Source organism: Delphinapterus leucas, chromosome 15 (genome assembly GCF_059928025.1).
Source record: "Delphinapterus leucas isolate spDelLeu-1000000601 "Yukka" chromosome 15, BTC_Dleu_Yukka2, whole genome shotgun sequence".
Classification (NCBI taxonomy): domain Eukaryota; kingdom Metazoa; phylum Chordata; class Mammalia; order Artiodactyla; family Monodontidae; genus Delphinapterus; species Delphinapterus leucas.
This window is the reverse complement of record NC_143143.1, coordinates 37,667,812-37,685,777: the sequence shown is the minus strand read 5'-3', so window position 1 is coordinate 37,685,777 and position 17,966 is coordinate 37,667,812. Positions and strand designations below refer to the sequence as shown.

Genomic DNA, 17,966 nt, shown 5'->3' with positions numbered 1-17,966 from the left:
CGCGGTCTTCCCACTTTATTTCTTGGGGCACAAGCCCTGGGCCACCTCTATTCGGGTTTGGGGTACGGCCACTCCCGTGACCTGAAGTAACCCTTCAGGTCCTGAAAGCTGAGCGGGGGGAAGTAGGGGCCGAGCCTCTTCCGGATCCACCACTTGCCCTCAGCGGCGTGTGTGCCCCCAGGGCGGCTGAACTTGTACCTGTAGTGCTCTCCCCGGACCCACCTGCAGAGCAAGGGCAGCACAGTCAGCCTCCGCCCCCAAGACAGGCCTGGAGTCCTCAGAGGGAGAGGCCACCCAGGGGAAGCCAGAGAGCCCCAAGGAGCCCCTGGCACAACCAGGCCCCTGACCAGATGATGGCGGGGCTCTGGAACCGGGAGGGCCGAGTGCTCAGAGCCAATCGGGCCAAGCCCTGCATCCTTTCAGCAGGTGGGCCCAGCCCCCGGAGCAGACCCCTGCATTTGGGGAGAAGCCCTGAAAGGCAGCTGCAGTTGGCGGGGGTGGGGTGGGGTGTGTGTTCCTGTCTGGGAGGGGAATCTTACCTGGGCGGTGCCCTGCCTGCGAAGGGGTTAAGGGCCAGCAGGGATAGGGCCTGGGCGTCATTGGCCAGGAGCTTGCCTGCCAGGTGGATGATCCACTCGTTGTGCTCGTAGGTCTGGGGGTGAGAAGAGGACAGGGCGCAGATAGCTGGGTGCCTGCACTGCCACCGGGCCCTTGGAGAGCCCCGTGGATGTGTGCTTTCCACCCCCTCCCTCTTGACGGTCACCCGGCCTTCAGTCTGTTGTCCTGGGGGCACCTGATTCCAGTGTGGCTGGCGGCCAGCCTCTCTTGAGGGGGCGCTGCCCTGGGGCCTATGCTGCAGTTCCTTGGTTTGGGACCACCTCCTTCCTGTTCTTGCAGGGCCCCCGGTCCTGCTCGCTCTCCTGGGCGCCGCCGCCACTGTGCTGTCCGCAGGGACCTGGATGGAGCGGGGCTGTTCCCAGTTCACCTGTCAGCTTTGTCACCTGCCGGGCCAGGGATTTCGGGCAAGTGACCGAGCCCGCCGGAGGCTATCTTCCTGGGCAAGAAGGGATGGCAACAGTGCTGCAGCCTCTGTGGACACTGGCTGCCCCAGCGTTGGCCACACATGCCTCGGCCCCTCTGGTGGAAGCGCTCTGAGAAGCCGGCTGTGAGGCCCAGCCCTGGGCACCCACAGATCCTCGTGCAAGGGCCGTGCCAGGAGCCTGGGAAGGTTCCCCACGGGCTGTGCCCCAGCACAGGATTCCCGGGCCTCGCCGTGTCGGCGGGGCCTCCCCACCGAGGGCCTCACCTGGAAGGCAGCGAACCACATAAGCCAGTCCAGGCGGTGGTGGTACGGGGAGATGAGGCATGGCCGCCGCTTCAGGTCACCGGGCTTGCACTTGAACTCGTAGTCCTCCCACTTGGCGTCTGGCGCGCTGGCATTGGGGCTGGCGGTGCCCTGCAGGATGACCTCCGTGCGTTCCTTGGTTATGCTGGGTGGGGGGGAGACCAGTCAGGGCTGCACCTCCCCACCCTGACCCCAACCCCTGACCTGAGCAGACCAGGGCAAGGCTGGGGGGCTGCAGGTCGGGGCTGGCCTCACCCTCACGTCTCCCCCCTGGGGTCATGGTGGCCCCGAGGTACCTGCCAAAGGCCCCATATGTGTTGACGATCCGGAGAGGGTTGAAGGAGCTGTTCATGACCTGCCGGGGGCTGAGCAAGTTGAGGACCACAGGGACGCTGAGCCAGGCGACCAGGACGCCCAGCGCCAGGTTGACTGTGTGCCGTGCCACGCTGCCTGCCGGGAGGGGGAATAGTGGGTGGGCTCCTGCCCCCAGGCCTGGCCTCTGTTCGGCCCCTTGGGCCCACAGAAGCCGAGGGAGGTGCTGCTGCCCCCACCACAGCAGCTCCCTCTTAGGCCCCCCAGCTGAGGTCACTGGGCCTCCCTTCCTGAGGACCAGGACACACTGTCCATACCAAGCAGACAGGAGTGACCCTGTCCAGGCATGGAGATGCTGCCCTGTCTCCCAGGGCACTGGTGTGGGCACAGGGCTGGGTGCCATCAACTCGAGACCACCCGGGCTGCCCAGCCACATCCGCCTTCAGGTGTCACCCACCGTGTGTCCGTGGGGCCCTGGCCCCTCGAGCTTCCTCCTCCTGCATCCTCAGGACTTGGTCCTTGAGGCAGCCGGGCCCCGAGGGAAACAGGAAGCCCAGAGTGGCATCATCGAAGCAGGCGAGGCTGGGCACGATGGTCAGCCAGTTCAGGAAGCTCAGATTCCCACTGATGATGAGGACCATCTGCGGGGGGGAGAGATCCCTCCAGCCACTGCATTTCATGTGCTCCATGGTGATGCATGGAGTCCACACCAGAGGCATGGGGGCTGGGGGTCCCGTCCTTCCCAGCAGCCTGTGCTGACCCCCAGATGCCCAGGAGGCCCAGGCCCCAAGCCCCCCGACAGGCCACTTGCCCCGCCTCCCTCAGACCAACCCCACAATGTCTACATCCTAAATGATCTCAGAGGCGGACGCTACCCAGTGCCTCTGGGGAGGACCCCACCTGTCAACACTGTGATTCCGGCCTCTGACCCTGCTTGGAGGCCACTGAAGTTACACAACTGGGAGGTGACAAGTTTGTGTTTGTGGCAACTGTCACCGTGACTGTTAATCAACAGGCCCTGGGTACCCCAGGACTCCAGCTGGCTGCTCAGTGGTCCACCCAGGTGTCGGGGCCAGGACCAGCGCCACGGCACCTGTGGTACATGCCCCTCACAGGGGTGGGGGGTGCTTAGGACAGGCTTGTAAGTTGTTTTAGTGACTTGAAAATGGCACCTTCCTGCCTGATTTTGACCCTGTTGTCAAGGATGCGGGCAGGAATAGGGAGTGGGTGGTCTTCAGTTGAGGGGAGGAGAGGCTGCAGGGTTCACATCCCACCCTCCCTACCAGGTGCCAGGCTCTCCTAGAGCAAAGGTGGAACAGAGCAGCCCCCCAGGCAGACGCCTCTGATTGTGGAGCCCCAGGGACCCCAGTGCCAGCTGCACGCAGAGCTTCCTGTGGGCTGCACAAACGCGGGTGAGGAGATTCCAGGTGACCACAGTGGGAGGGCAGGCTGGAGGCTGGGGAGGGCAAGAGGCAGAGCCGAGGGCTTCTGGGGTGCAGCCCAGGACACCCCCATGTCTCCCTAAGCTGGAAGTCCTAGCAGAACCCGGAGCCAGTCCTCCGTCAGATGTATGACGGCCAGCTGCGGCCTTTTCATTACACAGTTTTCAAAGAGGCGAAGTTTACGTTTTTAGGAAGTCCAAGTTATCAATTTAAAAAAACTTTACAATTCTGCTTTCTGTGTCGCATCTAAGAAATCTTTTCCTCCTTCAAAGATGTAAAGATCTTCTAAAAGTTTTACAGGTCTGGCTATTATGTTTAGGTCTCGGATCCATTTCGAATTAGTTTTTTATGAAAGGTGTGATGTAAGGTTCACACCAGCCGGCTCTGCTCTGGCCCAGGCTCTGCCCCTGGCTGGGGAGCGGGGAGGGTAAGACTTGGGAGGGACCAGGGCCTCTGGGATGACCGGGGTGTTAGGTGCTGGGAGGTGAGAGCACACGGGTCCACGGCGGACGTGTCTAAAGGGAGACAAACTGCCTCAAGCACGTGCCTCAGAAAAGGGGAAACAAGACACTAGGAGCCACAGGTCAGCAAAGTAGAAGGAAATGGGGACCAGCACCACCAGCAAATAAACCCACAATGAAAATGGTACAGTCGCCACAGTGACAAGAGAAATAAGGAGATTTTCAACTGTCCAACCAAATGGACACATTTCTGCAAAAAATAAGACCTGAATGAGCAGACAGCCCCTGAGTAGCAGAACGGCCATGTCCCTGTCCAGGTCACTCACGCGCATCTGCTGGGGCCCTGCGGGCCTCCCTGCACAGGAGCCGACGGGTCGGAGCCACGTGGGGGCATCGAGGAAGGAGGTGAGACCAAAGACCCAGGCCAGGGGCCCCACGGCCGGATGAGACTCAGCTGACACCCAGCTCCTCAATTTCTGATTTGTAATTAAAGCTGGGTCTTGATCCTAGTGACTGGGGAGAACGTGAGGTCACAGATGCCGGCCTCAAAAGGGTCTGGAGAGAGAAGAGCTAGGCTTTCAATAGGTCAGTTTTATGGATCACGATAGGGTCTTACAGTGTGTGGCAGGAGATGGTGTGGATTCACAGCTCTTCCTGGATTAATTTGGAAAACCAGTTTTCCTGGTTCTGAGGCCCAAACTAATTATTTCTTATTCTTCACTGTCTAGGATGTTAACAAAGCCCTGTGCCCAAAATGTGCCCGCCCTGGGCTGGTGGTCTCTCCTGCAGCCCTGCCTGGCCCGTCGGGGTCCCTGGGCCTCTGGTCTCGAGCTGCTTCGGGCCGACTGGGCTTCGCCCTGGAGTTTCCTGAAAACTGCTGGCTCCCGACAGTCTGGGTTTGTGGTGCCGCCAGGCCCTCTTCCACTGCGGGGGACAGCGGGGGTCCCGTGGCCTGGGCCCAGCTTCCCCGTGGACAGCACTGGGGGGGCCCGACCTTCAATTCTCATCTCCCAGACCAGCAAGACCTCAGATGCTCCACTAGCTCCTCCACTGCGTCAGCAAGGGGCTTAAGGGGAACGGTCCCTGTGCCCCTCCTGACACCTCCTAACAAATGCGTTTTGCTTTGGGGTGGGATGGTCAGCTGCATGGGGGTCCCCTTTTCTCCATGGCTCAGCTGTGCAGCTAAGGCCACCAGGAGTGGTGATCAAGGGTGAGAACAGGCCGCTTCCCCGAGGGCCTGCCATCCTGGTGCAGCTGTCGGGGCCACATGGGTGACGAGCCCTCTACTGCCTAATTCTCGGATGAGACGGCGGCCAAAGCTGGGAGAAGCACCCGGCGCATGGCAGCCTCCAGCTAGAAGACACCTCCGCACCTGGCCTGGGGGCTCCTGCCTATGTCCCACGGCCCTTGGGAAGGCATGCGGGGAACAGCCCGCCTTGTTCGCCCATCACACCGCCCCTCAGGGCTGGTCCACACTCAAACCTGGCAGGCAACTGATGGGCAGCTGTGTCCTCTGCAGCCACCAGCCCAAGCCATCAGCACCCACCTCTCCACTGACACTCAAACTGCTGGGAAACATGGCCACCATAACGCTGCAAAGCAGGGCAGCCGCGGGCTTCCTGGGGGGCCTACCTGCCCGAGTTCACCCCAGACGGCCTACTCACCAACCTCTCCAGGTGTAGCTGGTGCAGCCTACACCCTCGCTGAGGCACAGCCTCGCTTTGTGGCCACTCGGGGCTCCCGAGACCCCAGAGGCGTCCAGAGAAACCCAGACAAGACTGCTAATTTGAAGGACCGCGATCAGTAAACGGCATCTATTCGTCTACACCCTCATGTGTAACACGCACAACGTTAAAACCCTAACAGGTGAAAAGCAGAATGAATGATGCTGAAGTCTGAATTAGTGATTTAGAAGATTGATTTGAGAAATCCTTCCAGAATGTGGTGCAGAAATGGGAGAACCTTTGAGGGAAACTACAGATTCAGCAGAGTCAACGGCTACACAATTGACTTTCCCGGATGAGAATGATGTAAAAATAGACTCGGCACTCTCGAGGCGGAAGGAGGCCTGGGCCTCGGGGGATGAGGGGTGCAGGACCAGTTACCGGAGCAGGACCTGGGCCCACACATGTTCTGGCCATTTCTCGTTTCCAAGGATGAATCATAAGTAAAACAGTATAAGCATTTAGACTGAAAAATATAAACAATGAGAAGAAAAGGAAAGAAAAGTGAGGAAGGTGGCCCAAGGAGGTGGGACCCTTGAAGTAGTCACCACTCACCTCCATGAACAAGAGAAGTAGGCGGGCAGCAGTGGGAACATAAAGGACGACCAGAATGCAGCTGCTGGGCCTGGCCCCAACTGAGAGCTGAGCACAAGGCCCGGTGTCACGCTAGGACCCACTGCCCTGATTGAGGACAAGGCCCAAGGACAACCTGCCAGCCGTCCATTTCCTCCTGCGTCTCCCCCTCCCAGGCGTGCACTTCCTCTTGCTCCACTGAGCTGAGTTTCCCAAGGCCCAAGCTGCCCCCACGGCCGCCTCCTTTACCCTGGAGAAGCAGGGCTACCCCTTGGAACCCAGGTCCACGTCCGTCCTGCCTCATCGCTCAGTGGCCTCATGTTGACTTCAAGGCTAAAACTCCACCAGCGACTCCTGCTTCAGGCCAAAAGGGAGGTAGCGGTGCTGGACCCTCAAAGCGACTGTCTGAGATGCAGGCCTGGGCACTGAGGGAGGGCAGGGCAGGGGGCAGAGCCTGAAGCCGGGGGAGCTCGAGGGGCTGGCTTGCCACATGCCACATGGACGCAGCAGCCAGGAGCTGTGGGTCCTGCCTGGGTCCCCGCGGCTGCTGAGCTCGCAGGGTGGAGACTCCGTGAGGACAAGGAAAGCACACGACCAAGGCTATTGCCATCGCTGAGCTCATGTGGGTCTAGAGGACCTTCCAGTCCTGCGAACCCGTGTGGAGAGACGTGGAGAGCCAGGCCGAGGCCCTGTCCTGCGGAACTAGGCTGGCCCTACAGGGAAGGCACATTCAGACTTGCCCAGGAGGCTCTGAAACTGATTTGCAAGTCAATTAGCTGCTGTCAGGAGAGAATCAACACCAGTGTCCAGCACCCAATCAAAAGTTAACAGACTCCAAGTTGGTAGTTAGTAGCCTGCAAGGCACTAGCAGAGACAAAACAGGCTGGGAGCAGAGTCAGAAACCAGAGATGGCCTGAAGCCAGTAGATAAGAATGTGAAAACAGCTACTGTCAAAAATTAAGGGGTTTAGGGCTTCCCTGGTGGCGCAGTGGTTGAGAGTCCGCCTGCCGATGCAGGAGACACGGGTTCGTGCCCCGGTCCGGGAAGATCCCACATGCCGCGGAGCGGCTGGGCCCGTGAGCCATGGCTGCTGAGCCTGCGCGTCTGGAGCCTGTGCTCCGCAACGGGAGAGGCCACAACAGTGAGAGGCCCGCATACCGCAAAACAAAAACAAAAACAAAAATTAAGGGGTTTAAAAGAAAACATAGTCATAAGAGAAATATGAAAATGCCAAAGAATAACCAGATGATAATTTGAGAGTTTAAAAGGTAATACAGGGACTTCCCTGGTGGTGCAGTGGTTAAGAATCCACCTGCCAATGCCTGGGATACAGGTTCGATCCAGGGTCTGGGAAGATCCCACATGCCATGGAGCAACTAAGTCTGTGCGCCACAACTACTGAGCCTGCACTCTAGAGCCCAAGAGCCACAACTACTGAAGCCTGCGCACTCTAGGGCTCATATGCCTCAACTACTGAGCCCATGTGCTGCAACTACTGAAGCCCGTGCCTGTAGAGCCCATGCTTCGCAACGAGAAGCCACTGCAATGAGAAGCCCGTGCACCGCAACAAAGAATGGCCCCTGCTCACTGTAACTAGAGAAAGCCCGCGTGCAGCAACGAAGACCCAACGCAGCTAAAAAAAAAAAAAAAAAGGTAATACAGTCAGTCCCCTACATATGAACGTTCAAGTTGTGAACTTTCAAAGATGTGAACATGTATTCACAAGTCCAATCACATAAGTTAGTTCACGTGTCTGGCATACACTGTCATGTGCGTGCATCCTCTACAGGTGGTGTGCTTCTGTGTACTGTACAGTGCTGTAGAGAGTACAGTATTACAGTAGCTTTATTTCAAGCCCAGGATGTCTGGAAGCAAGCGTAAAAGTGTTGATGTAGCTGGTACTGCTAAGAAGCACCAAGCGCCAAGAAAGGATGAAGAGAGACAAGAGGAAGAAGAAGTAACTGAAGAACCGAAGAGATTCACGGACGATGCAGAAAATGGCAAGGGGATTTTCTTTATTTGAGGAGGCACTGTTAGTTTTTGAGGCACAGGACCTGAATGTAGAATGGTATATGAAGGTTGCAGCAGCCGTTCAGAATGCAATCCAGTGCTACCATGTCATCTATGATGAGAAAAAAAGAGCTACTACCCAGACATCACTGGATCGTTTTTTCAAGAGGGTAGATAGAATTGAATCCAGCCAGGAACCAGAACCTGTGCCATCAACGTCAGGCGAGAGCGAAACTGCAGCTTGCCCTCGTCTCCTATTGCTGATGATCCTTCAGCTCTACCATCTCCCACCCCCTCTCCCTCCTCCAGTCAGTAACTCTTCTTGCCTGTTCACTCGATGCCAGCCCCTATGTGCCAGCTGTTGTACTGGACTACTGTACTTTTCAAGGTACTGTAAGATTAAAATAGTTTTATTTTTTGTGTTTGTTTTTTAAGTATTATTTGTGTGGAAAGTATTATAAACCTATTAGAGTACAGTACTATATAGCCGATTGTGGTAGTTGGGTACCTAGGCTAACTTTGTTGGACTTACTTACAAATTGGACTTATGAACGTGCTCCTAAAACGGAACTTGTTCGTATGTAGGGGACTTACTGAATACAAAACAGATAATTTACTGACACTGTAAAGGAAAAAGTCAGTGAATATGAGCCCAGAACAACAGGAACTTTGCAAAGTGAAGCACAAGGAGAAGCAAAGCTGAGCAGAGCCTGCGCAGCCCCTCAGGGCCTAGGGGACAGCACCCACTGGCCTGACAGACGTGTGATTTAAGCCCCAGGAAGGGAAGGGGGCAGACACAACATGAAGAAAATTCTCATTGAAGAGAACTATAAACGCACAGGTCACAGAAGCCTAAGAAATCTCAAAGAGGATAAACTCAAAGAAAGCCACACCTAAGGCACATCAAACCAAATTGTTGAAAAACTGTGAAAAAGGGAAAAATCGTAGAAGCAGTCAGAGGGGAAAAGTCGCAGACAGAGGAGTGGGGCTAAGGGTCCCGCAGACTCCCCAGCAGAGACGCTGCGGGCAGAGACCATGGACAGCTGAAGGGAAGACGTCCACCAGCAGCCTCTGCTAAGAAGTGTTAGAAAACCAAATGAAACATCCCTCAGGCAGAAGAAAAATGACCGGGTTGCACACACAGGAGGGCAGGGGGCTGGAAACTGTAAGCCCGTGGGCGATTGTTAAACACAGACAACCAGCTGTTTAAATGAAAAGTCACACGTCGTGGTTGCAATTGTTGGAATGATGGCTGCAAAGATTTAACAGTGAGTGAGAATGCGTGGTTGTGGCTGGGCACACGCTCTCGTGGAGGGAAGACCCCACATGTGACCAGCAGGGACCCATGGGGGTCCTTTCCTTCCCTTGTTTCTGTTCCAAACCATAGTTATTTTCCATTCAAAATGAGTGCCATTGGGGGGACTCTTGGTGCCTCTGGACCCGTGAGGGCCACACCCCAGGGGTGCGGGTGCAAGGCCTCGGCCAGCGTGGCTCCCACAGCAGTGATGCTGCACAGGCTTCCCCTGGCATTGGTTTGGGACCCTGTCGTCTTGCTGGCTGTAGTCCAAGCCCTCCTGGAGGGACAGATGCCCAGGCCACCCCTGGTGGACCACAATCCCGCCTACCCACCCACAGCGAATGGGGCGGCAGACCTGATGGGGCCACTGGGGGCCGAGGAAGAGCCCCAGGGGAGGAGCCCAGCGGCTCAGCACTGTCAGGGCTGCGCAGTCAGCTCAGAGACCTGTGCCTTCCTGAGAGGGCAGCGTCCCCACCTCTGTAAAGGAAAACTGGAAAAAGCAGCACCCGCCCCCCCGTGTGTGAGCACCGGAGAGAGACCATCACCCTGTAGCCCTGGGGCCACGTGAGCGAGGACACGGCACAGCCTGAGTCAACCTTCTGAGGTCGGGCGCAATGCTGTCCACTTGGCACAGTGACTTTGGCGGGCGGGGGGGGGGCTTTGAGTTCTGCTTCCTGAGGAGGCTGTGCTGGTGCGGCCTCAGCCTTCTGCCCAGTGACCCCAGTGACCTTCAGCCCTGGCTGCAGATTCAGGTGCAGGAGCAGCCCCAGGGAAAATCATTTCTCCAAACAGCTACAGGAGGGCCAGGCTCACGAGCTGCCCCCACTGCGGGTCAGCGTCTAGCCAGGATGCCCTTGGCACTGTTCTCTAGCTCCTGGCTCGGGCTCCCCCACTTTCGAGCTGAGGACGCATCCTCCTGGCACGGCCACGCGAGCGGCCCTGACCCCCTGCATGTGGCAGGAAGAGCTCACGTTGGGATGGGGCTGAAGCCCCTGATGCCTGGTCCACACGCCATGACCCGGAATGTTCTGGTACAACAGGATTCTCTATCCCGGTGAGAACTCAGGAGCCTTTGTCTAAAGGCCACCAAGTGGCCGTGGGGTCCTTATGACCTCTGAGTGATGCCCGGCTTCCCTCCACCACCCTGGTCCATTGGGGCCCAAAGACACCCCTCCCCAGTCACTCCACCCCGAGACCAGCTAGGGGGCTCTGACTCAGAGACTAGGGTTCACCAGAGCAGTTTTGGAGATGGAACCCTGTTTCTAATAAAGCAGCAGGAGGCCTGAGGATTCATAATGCCGTCTTCGTGCCCTTGTCTGGCACACACTGGCTGTGACCCCATGGTGGGGGCCGGGTGGGAAGACGAGCTGGGAAGTGGGACCCCGGGCCCAGGAGACGCCCCTGAAGGAAGGGGCCGGGTGTCTGGGACTCCCCTGTTGGGCTCTGGGGTCCCAGGGCCTAGCAGAGGACATGTGTGCTCGCAGATGATGTTCTGCAGCCAGGAGCCCCGGGACAGTTATGCTGTGACCCCAGCTCCAGGTGGGTCACTCAGGGGCCGGTGGGGGCAGCTCTCTGCGCCCAAAGCCGTAGTGATGTCCCCACAGTGATGTCCCCTGGTCTGTGGCCGACGTTACAGAGATTAGAAAGAGCAGGACATGGTGGGAGGTTGGGGAGGAGAGTCTGGGATCTGAGATGCGTCTTTGCACTGACTAGGAGCCACTAGCCTGGTGAGTGCCCGCTCCACGCCAGGATGGGAGGTCCAGCCTGGCCCACAGTGGAAGCCGAGCACTGCCCCTCCAGCATCTCTCTTTGGCATTAGAGTGGGGGTCTGAGGCGGGGGTGGTGCGCCTCTCCAAGTAGACAACAGGCTGTCTCTGGAGGCCTTGCAGAACCTTCCGGAACAGCTGTGCAAACTGAGCGTGGGAGGAGGTGCGTGTGTGCTCACATCCTCAACCCTCTCCCGGGGAACGAACGGAAACAAACAGAACCAGGGACCCTCGGGATCGCGGGCGCGGAGACGGGAGCAACGTTCAAGTCCAGGGGTGGCCAGCGCTGTGGCCTGCAGAGGGCCATGCGCCCCCATGAGACTGCCCTGCACACCCCACGCTGCCTGCGAGGCTGGACACGTGCAGCTGGGCCAGGGGGCCATTTGTCTTCTTTGCTCTGGACAGCTGAGGCCCGGCCCCTGGGGGGCATCAGACCAGGCCTCAGAGAAGAGCCACAGCCCTGGGCCATGTCCCACCTTGTCCTGGGCATGGTGTGGGTGGGGGAGGATGATGCTCGGGACACACCTGGACTGAGGCTCCCAAGGCCTTGGGGGACAGAAGGCGAGTGCATGGCCTGCCTTTGGGAATAACGTCCAGGGCTGCAGGTTGGCAGCAAGGCCTTTCAAGGTCCTGTTCTGGCCATACCCCGCCCAGTGTCCCTGTGCCACCGCTGTCCACCCGGGCACCAGACCCAGAATCAGGTGGAGACTCAGTCATGTGGCCTGAGCTGCTGGGAGCCGTCTATACCTGAGTCCCCCCCACCCGCCCCCGGTCTGCACAGTCCCCCATGGCGGAGGCGCTGGTGCCCCAGGCTGGGACACAGACTCAGCTGGGCTGGGTCCAGTTAGCGGGTCCTCATCCTGAAGCACCACAAGACTCATGCCAAGTGAATAAACAAGAACATTTCGACGCTGCTGGGTCAAAGGTCAATGTAAGTATCTTCCCAAATCCTCTTTTCAAGTAGCTGAACCCTTTCACCTGCACTAGTAAATCAAACTTCCTTCAAATGTGTTTTTTAAGTGATATGACAATTTGCTTTTCTTCACTGCTTGCCAAAGGTGGGCTTCAGATTATTTGGACAGAAAGTGGTAGGTGGTCAGTACAGCCTGAGGGATGTCTGGAGGGTCCCTATAGGCTCAGTAGAGTTTACAGCCCTGAAAGGGTCCCAGTGGTCCCAGGCTTGTAAAAGTGGCTGAAGCAGCAACTAATTAACACACTGCAGCCTTGAGAGTGATTCTTGGTCACCGTGGTGACCACACAGCCGAAGCAGACCCAGATTCCTGCTGAGACTGTGTGCCAGGCAGGTCCTCCAAGTTGCCTTGGGGACTGGACCCATGTTCTCCATCAGCAGAGCAAGGTGGGAGCCTATGGCTGGGCATCCTTTGACAACGGAGGAAGGTCCAGCATGAGGCAGTGTCCATGCTGGTGGACACTCACAAGGATGCTTGAGCCTCTGTTTTGGAGCCTCCTCCTGCAGCTCAGGATGATGGAGCCACTGGGCTGAAGTATGCACAGGGAAGGGACAGTGCAGAGCACTCCTGGCCTCCTGGGGGTGTCCCTCACTGGAGACTGTTGGGAGCAAGGGTCACCCACCAGCCAGGATTTTGCCCTCCAGCCAAGTCCGGATAGTTTACGGATAAACTGTGGTGCATCCAGACAGTGGAATATCATTCAGCAATAAAAAACGCGCTCTCAACCCACGGAACGACACGAGGAACCTCAAATGCATATTACTAAGGAAAAAAGCCAGTCTGAAAAGGCTATATCCTGGATGATTCCAACTATATGACGTTCTGGAAAAGGCAAAACTATGGAGACAGTGAAAGGATCAGTGGTTGCCAGGGGTTAGGGGCGGGAAAAGGATGAATCCAGGGAGCACAGAGGATTTTTAGAGTAGTGAAATGAGTCTGTATGATATTATGATGGATACATGTCATTTTACATTTGTCCAAACCCATAGAATGCACAACACCAAGAGTGAACCCCAGTGTAAGCTGTGGACTTTAGTTAACAATAAAGTATCAATATTGGTTCCTTAGTTGTAATATGTATCACACTAACTAATGCAAGATGTTCCTGATGGGGAAACTGTGGGGGTGGGTGGATATGGGAACTCTATACTCTCTCTGCTCAGTTTTTCTGTGAATCTAAAATTGTTCTTTAAAAGTCTATTAATTAAAAACAAAACAAAATACAACTTAAAATACTGGCAGCAAAAGCAGGTGAGCAGGGCTTCCCTGGTGGCGCAGTGGTTGAGAGTCCGCCTGCCGTTGCAGGAGACACGGGTTCGTGCCCCGGTCCAGGAAGATCCCACATGCCATGGAGCGGCTGGGCCCGTGAGCCATGGCCGCTGAGCCTGCGCGTCCAGAGCCTGTGCTCCGCAACGGGAGAGGCCACAACAGTGAGAGGCCCGCGTACCGCAAAAGAAAAAAAGCAGGTGAGCAGGTAGGGGGAGACAATCAAAGCATTTCGAGGCCACAGGGCCATAGGGGCGGCAAGGACGGGGATTAAATTTAGACTTTCAGTTAGTTAACTGTGTACTTGCCTGAAAGAAACAGAGTGTATAACTTGCTAATTAGGAAAGGGGGAATAATGGAACGAGAAAAACCTCAAAAGAAAGCTTTTTAAAAAGGGCAAAAAGAATACACAAAGATGTGGAAATAAAATGCAAATGTACCAGCTGAGATACGTGATACTTAAAGAGCATGAGCCTCTTTGGAAAAAGAATCCTGCTCCGTGCTGTCACAGAGGCAACACCGAAGAACAGGACACAAATCCAGACTCTGCAAAACAGGAGATTACTATGACTTGATCCTTGGCCAACACATTTGAAAACTGATGAAATGGACAAATTCCCAGGAAAATGTCTGCCATTAAAATTGCCTCCAGGGACTTCTCTGGTGGTCCAGTGGGTAAGACTCTGCACTCCCAGTGCATGGGGCCCAGGTTCGATCCCTGGTCGGGGAACTAGATCCTGCATGCATGCCGCAACTAAGTCCGCAAGCCACAACTAAGAGTCCACAAGCCGCAACTAAGAGTCTGCAAGCCGCAACTAAGAAGTCCGCGTGCCACAATTAAGAGTCCGCATGCCACAACTAAGAGTCCGCAAGCCACAACTAAGAAGTCCGCATGCCACGACTTAGAAGCCTGCATGCCACAACTAAAAGATCCCGCATGCTGCAACTAAGACCTGGTACAGCCAAAATAAACAAATAAATAAATATTAAACAAAACAAAACACAACTGCCTCCAGAAAAAAACAGAGACCCTGCCTGTCTGGCAGCCACAAAAGGGTTGTCAGTGGCCACAAAGACCACCCCCCCTCCCCCTGGGCCAGGCAGTGATGTAGGAGAACCAACTCTGTCTTGTCTACGAGGGTGAGAGTAAAACCTGGAGCAGAATCAGACAAGGGCCAGTATGGATGGAAAACCACAAACTTCACTCACTGACAACACGAAAAACCCAAACGAAATGGTACCAAATTACACCCATTAACATGTTACAATATACACAGCACGACTGAGTTGATTTATCCTAGCAAGGTAAAATTGGTTCCATTTTAGCAGTGGTAATGTAATTCACGCTAACAAATTAAGGGCAAAAAAGTGATCTTCTCACAACTGGTGGAGAAAAAACCATTTGCTAAACTTCAACACCCATTCATGACTAAAAATACCCCAAACAAAACCCATAGAACTTCCTAGTAAAGAAGAAACAAGAGAACTTGGTAGATATGGCCACAATAAACAACCAACCAAGCAAGCCACAGGTGGCTCCCCCAGGTGTGGGATGCCCCACTCCTGCTGCTGCCGCACCCATCATCTGGGGTGGCACAGCACACGGGCCCCCGGAAACCGAGGAACAGAAAGATGGAGGCAAAACTAGCAGAGCAACGAATACGCTGTAGGTCAAACCTCCATAAACGAGGTGAACAGGACGTGAACATTTCAGGTTTTCCTTGGGAACTGACAAGCGGCTGCTCACCTGGAACAGGATCTGTAGGGCCCCATGGAGGATGCACATCTGCCGTCCGAGGAAGACGAAGAAGGGCACCACGAGCTCCAGGAAGTGGTTGCTGAGGGTCTCGAAGCGGTGGAACCACCATGGGGAGTGGTGCAAGAAGTAGGCCACGGGGTTGGGCACCGGCTGCGTCTGTGGGATGAAAGGAGGCCCATGAGCTGCGCCTGGAGGTGGGGACCTGCCCTCCCTGGCCCTGCTCTGTGGTGCCCGCTGGTGGCCTTTTGGGGAAGGGGGGTGCATGGGGCCGCCCTGGCCGGGAGAGGTGCGGGGAAGACCAGCGGCGTGGCCCACCCTCCAGCAGCTCACACGTCACCAGAATGGGGAATGGTGGGGGGCCGTGGGTCCCGACCTTCTCTATTCGCCTGGCTTCCTGTAATTCTGACACTGACCCCTTCAAGGGGACCCTGAGGGCCCTGGTAACGCAGGACCTCAGATGCTGGGGAAGAGTCTGTGGTCAGAGCCCTGAGCAGCATGGGCACCGGCAAGCCCCCCGCGAGGGGACAGGGCACAGGTGCAGAGGCAGGACCGTGGGACGCTCACACATGGTGGATTTCCTCTTGGAGGACAGTGGAGGCTGGGGGAGCGGGTCCTGGCCCCACGTGTGTGTTCCTGGGAACAGCCTCCACACGTGTGCGGGGTGGGAGGGCACAGCAGGTCCCCGAGGCCCACGTGTTGACTCAGCCGTGGTGCTGGCCGCCTAGGGCCCAGCTGATGGGCCCTGCGCCTCCAACCACAGGCCCTGTCCTCCCCGCTCATGTGGCCGTCCATGCTCAAAAGGCCAGCTGTGCTGACACTGTGTGGGGTTGGGGTGGCCCCGGTGTGGACATCCAGCATCGGTGATGGGTACTGTGTGCGGGTGGCCCTCCATGCTGAGCTGGCTGGGGTGGGACACCAGGGCGCGGCAGCCCCAGACCCGGTGGACCCGCAGCACCCACCATAAGGCTAACTGTGCCTCTGCCGTCTGTGGAGAGTGAGTCCGTGAAGGGCGCCGCGTCTGCTGTGAGGACAGGGTCGCTCCTTTCCACTCGCACCCACGTAGGTGTGGACACGTGGGCTGTCGTACTCGCTGGGCTGTAACCACCCTGAGCGTCTCCCTGTTATCCGGCTCTAAAGATGCTCAGGGTCACCTGAGCCCCTTCCTGCTCCAGCCTGGGGGCAGCCGCTTCTCCAGGAGCCTGGTCCCTCTAGGTGGAGACGGGTGTTAGAAACCCGGTCTGGGCATTGCTGTCTCCCTGCCCCGCATCCCTGCTGGCCTGGCTCATAAAACTGCGTTTAACTGTTTTCTCACTCTGTCTTGGCTGCAGAGGTTCCCACCTTGTAAACGTGGAGGGCGGATCAGACACAGAGAGGCAGCCCCTTTGGGGAAGGGTGTGCAGGGCTGGGGGGTGGGGGGCTCAGTGTGGGCAGGACCCTGGGGAGACATGGGGTTGGGGGAGCAGAACTGTTGGGGCCCTTTCTGCTCAAAGGCCTGCGTTTCCTGACGCCAGATTCACCACATGACGGTTAACGCCTGAGTGGAATGAAACCACCATGGTCCTAAAACTGGAGATATTCTGGTGGTTAGCAGCAATTTCACTAACAACACAAAAAGGCAGCATCAAATCAGTTCCAAATGTTTCAGCTTTTTTAAACAACAGAGCGTTTCCTGGATACGGTGTGTACACGCATGTGTATGCGAGTGTATGTGGATGTGTGCACGTGACAGCGAGGCTGCCAGAAGGCGCCGTGGCCCCTGGACAGGTGCGTGCTGTGGACGGGCCACACCGTGGGCAGCACTGGGAACAGTGACTGAGCACAGGAGCAGCCCCTCTGCCACATCTCAGGACCCAGCTCAGGAGGCGGCCCAGCCTCGGGCAGCAGAGGGACATGTGACCCTGCACGCTCTTCAGGACTGAAGGCCCCACGTTACCCACAGCCACAGGCAGCTGGGGGGAGCGAGGCCTCAAGGGGAGCCACCCCCGCCCGCCCCCGACGTTGCCTCTCATCAACACAGGTTACACCCACCAGACAGAGGGAAAGGGGAGCCTGGGATCCCCTGCACTGCCCGCTCCCCAGAGGCAGGCGGGATGTGTGCCCACTGCATCCACTGCATGCCCACCAGCCGTTCCAGGTGGGAGGCGAGCCAGCTAGACCTTCCTTCTCTGTTCCCACCCCTTCACAGACCAGCTGAGGTTCCCCACCCACCGGGGGACATTCTTCGCTCCCCTGGGGCTGAGAGGGCCTGGCTGGCAGCCAGCAGGGAACGCAGGCTCAGAGCTGAAGCACTCCTGAAGGCTCTCCTGTTCGTCCCCCTGCCCCCCCACCGACCCCCAGTCCTGGAGACGCCCAGGCAGGAGAGCCAGGCACCAGTGGGTTGGGACCCCAGTGGCCAGGGATGGGTGGGGTCTCCTGCCCATGAGACCTTTGGCCCTTGTTTTGTCCCTCCTGGGATTTCTGCTGGGCTGAGTCCCCAGACCTCCACCCTTGACCCAGAAGTGGCCGACCCAGGCAAGTGGATGAGGCAGGCAAGGGGCAGGGCTCCCTGGTGCTGATTGACGGGGCGGCTGAGGCAGTTGTCAGGGTGCAGCGTTGGCCTCCTCGCTCCGGCTCCCGGTGGGTTCAGGACACAGGCAGGAGAGAAGTGTCTGCAAGGGGCCCTCCTTCCCGCGGGGCCTCTCCAGGAGCCCAAGTGGGATCCCAGGAGGGAGGAGACTGCTGCCCGCTGCCCCGGGGAAGGAAACAAGGAAGACATCCTGCTTGACAGGTGGCGCCCCAGACCCAGCAGGAACGCAGGGCCCCACGTGAGGAAAACAGGTAGTGACAGGCACGCGGGGCAAATGTGGATGAGCTGACACCACGCCGCCAAACACCCTCGGGGTGATTCACAGGGAAACGATCCCAGCCTGCACCTGTGCCCCCACATCGCCGCACAGCCGCGCCACTCACCTCGTAGTGGAAGTCCATGCAGGTGAGGTCCCGCCAGCACTGGTCCCCCCGGATCTTGATCAGGCCCTGCCGAGGAAACAGAGAGGAATGT

The 17,966-nt window shown here is 57.3% G+C and overlaps 1 protein-coding gene across 1 annotated transcript in view; it reads right to left on the bottom strand.

Moving 5' to 3' along the window:
- The window catches only part of LOC111185130 (lipase maturation factor 1), a 47,382-nt gene continuing 29,416 nt past the window's right edge, over positions 1-17,966 (bottom strand). The window contains exons 3-9 of the mRNA XM_022594413.2: positions 17,876-17,941; positions 14,915-15,082; positions 2,115-2,298; positions 1,642-1,795; positions 1,307-1,490; positions 540-652; positions 1-222 (exon numbers count right to left, since the gene is read on the bottom strand). Coding sequence (XP_022450121.2) covers positions 48-222; positions 540-652; positions 1,307-1,490; positions 1,642-1,795; positions 2,115-2,298; positions 14,915-15,082; positions 17,876-17,941 — 1,044 coding nt within the window. The 3' untranslated portion in view covers positions 1-47. The remainder of the gene's footprint in view (positions 223-539; positions 653-1,306; positions 1,491-1,641; positions 1,796-2,114; positions 2,299-14,914; positions 15,083-17,875; positions 17,942-17,966) is intronic.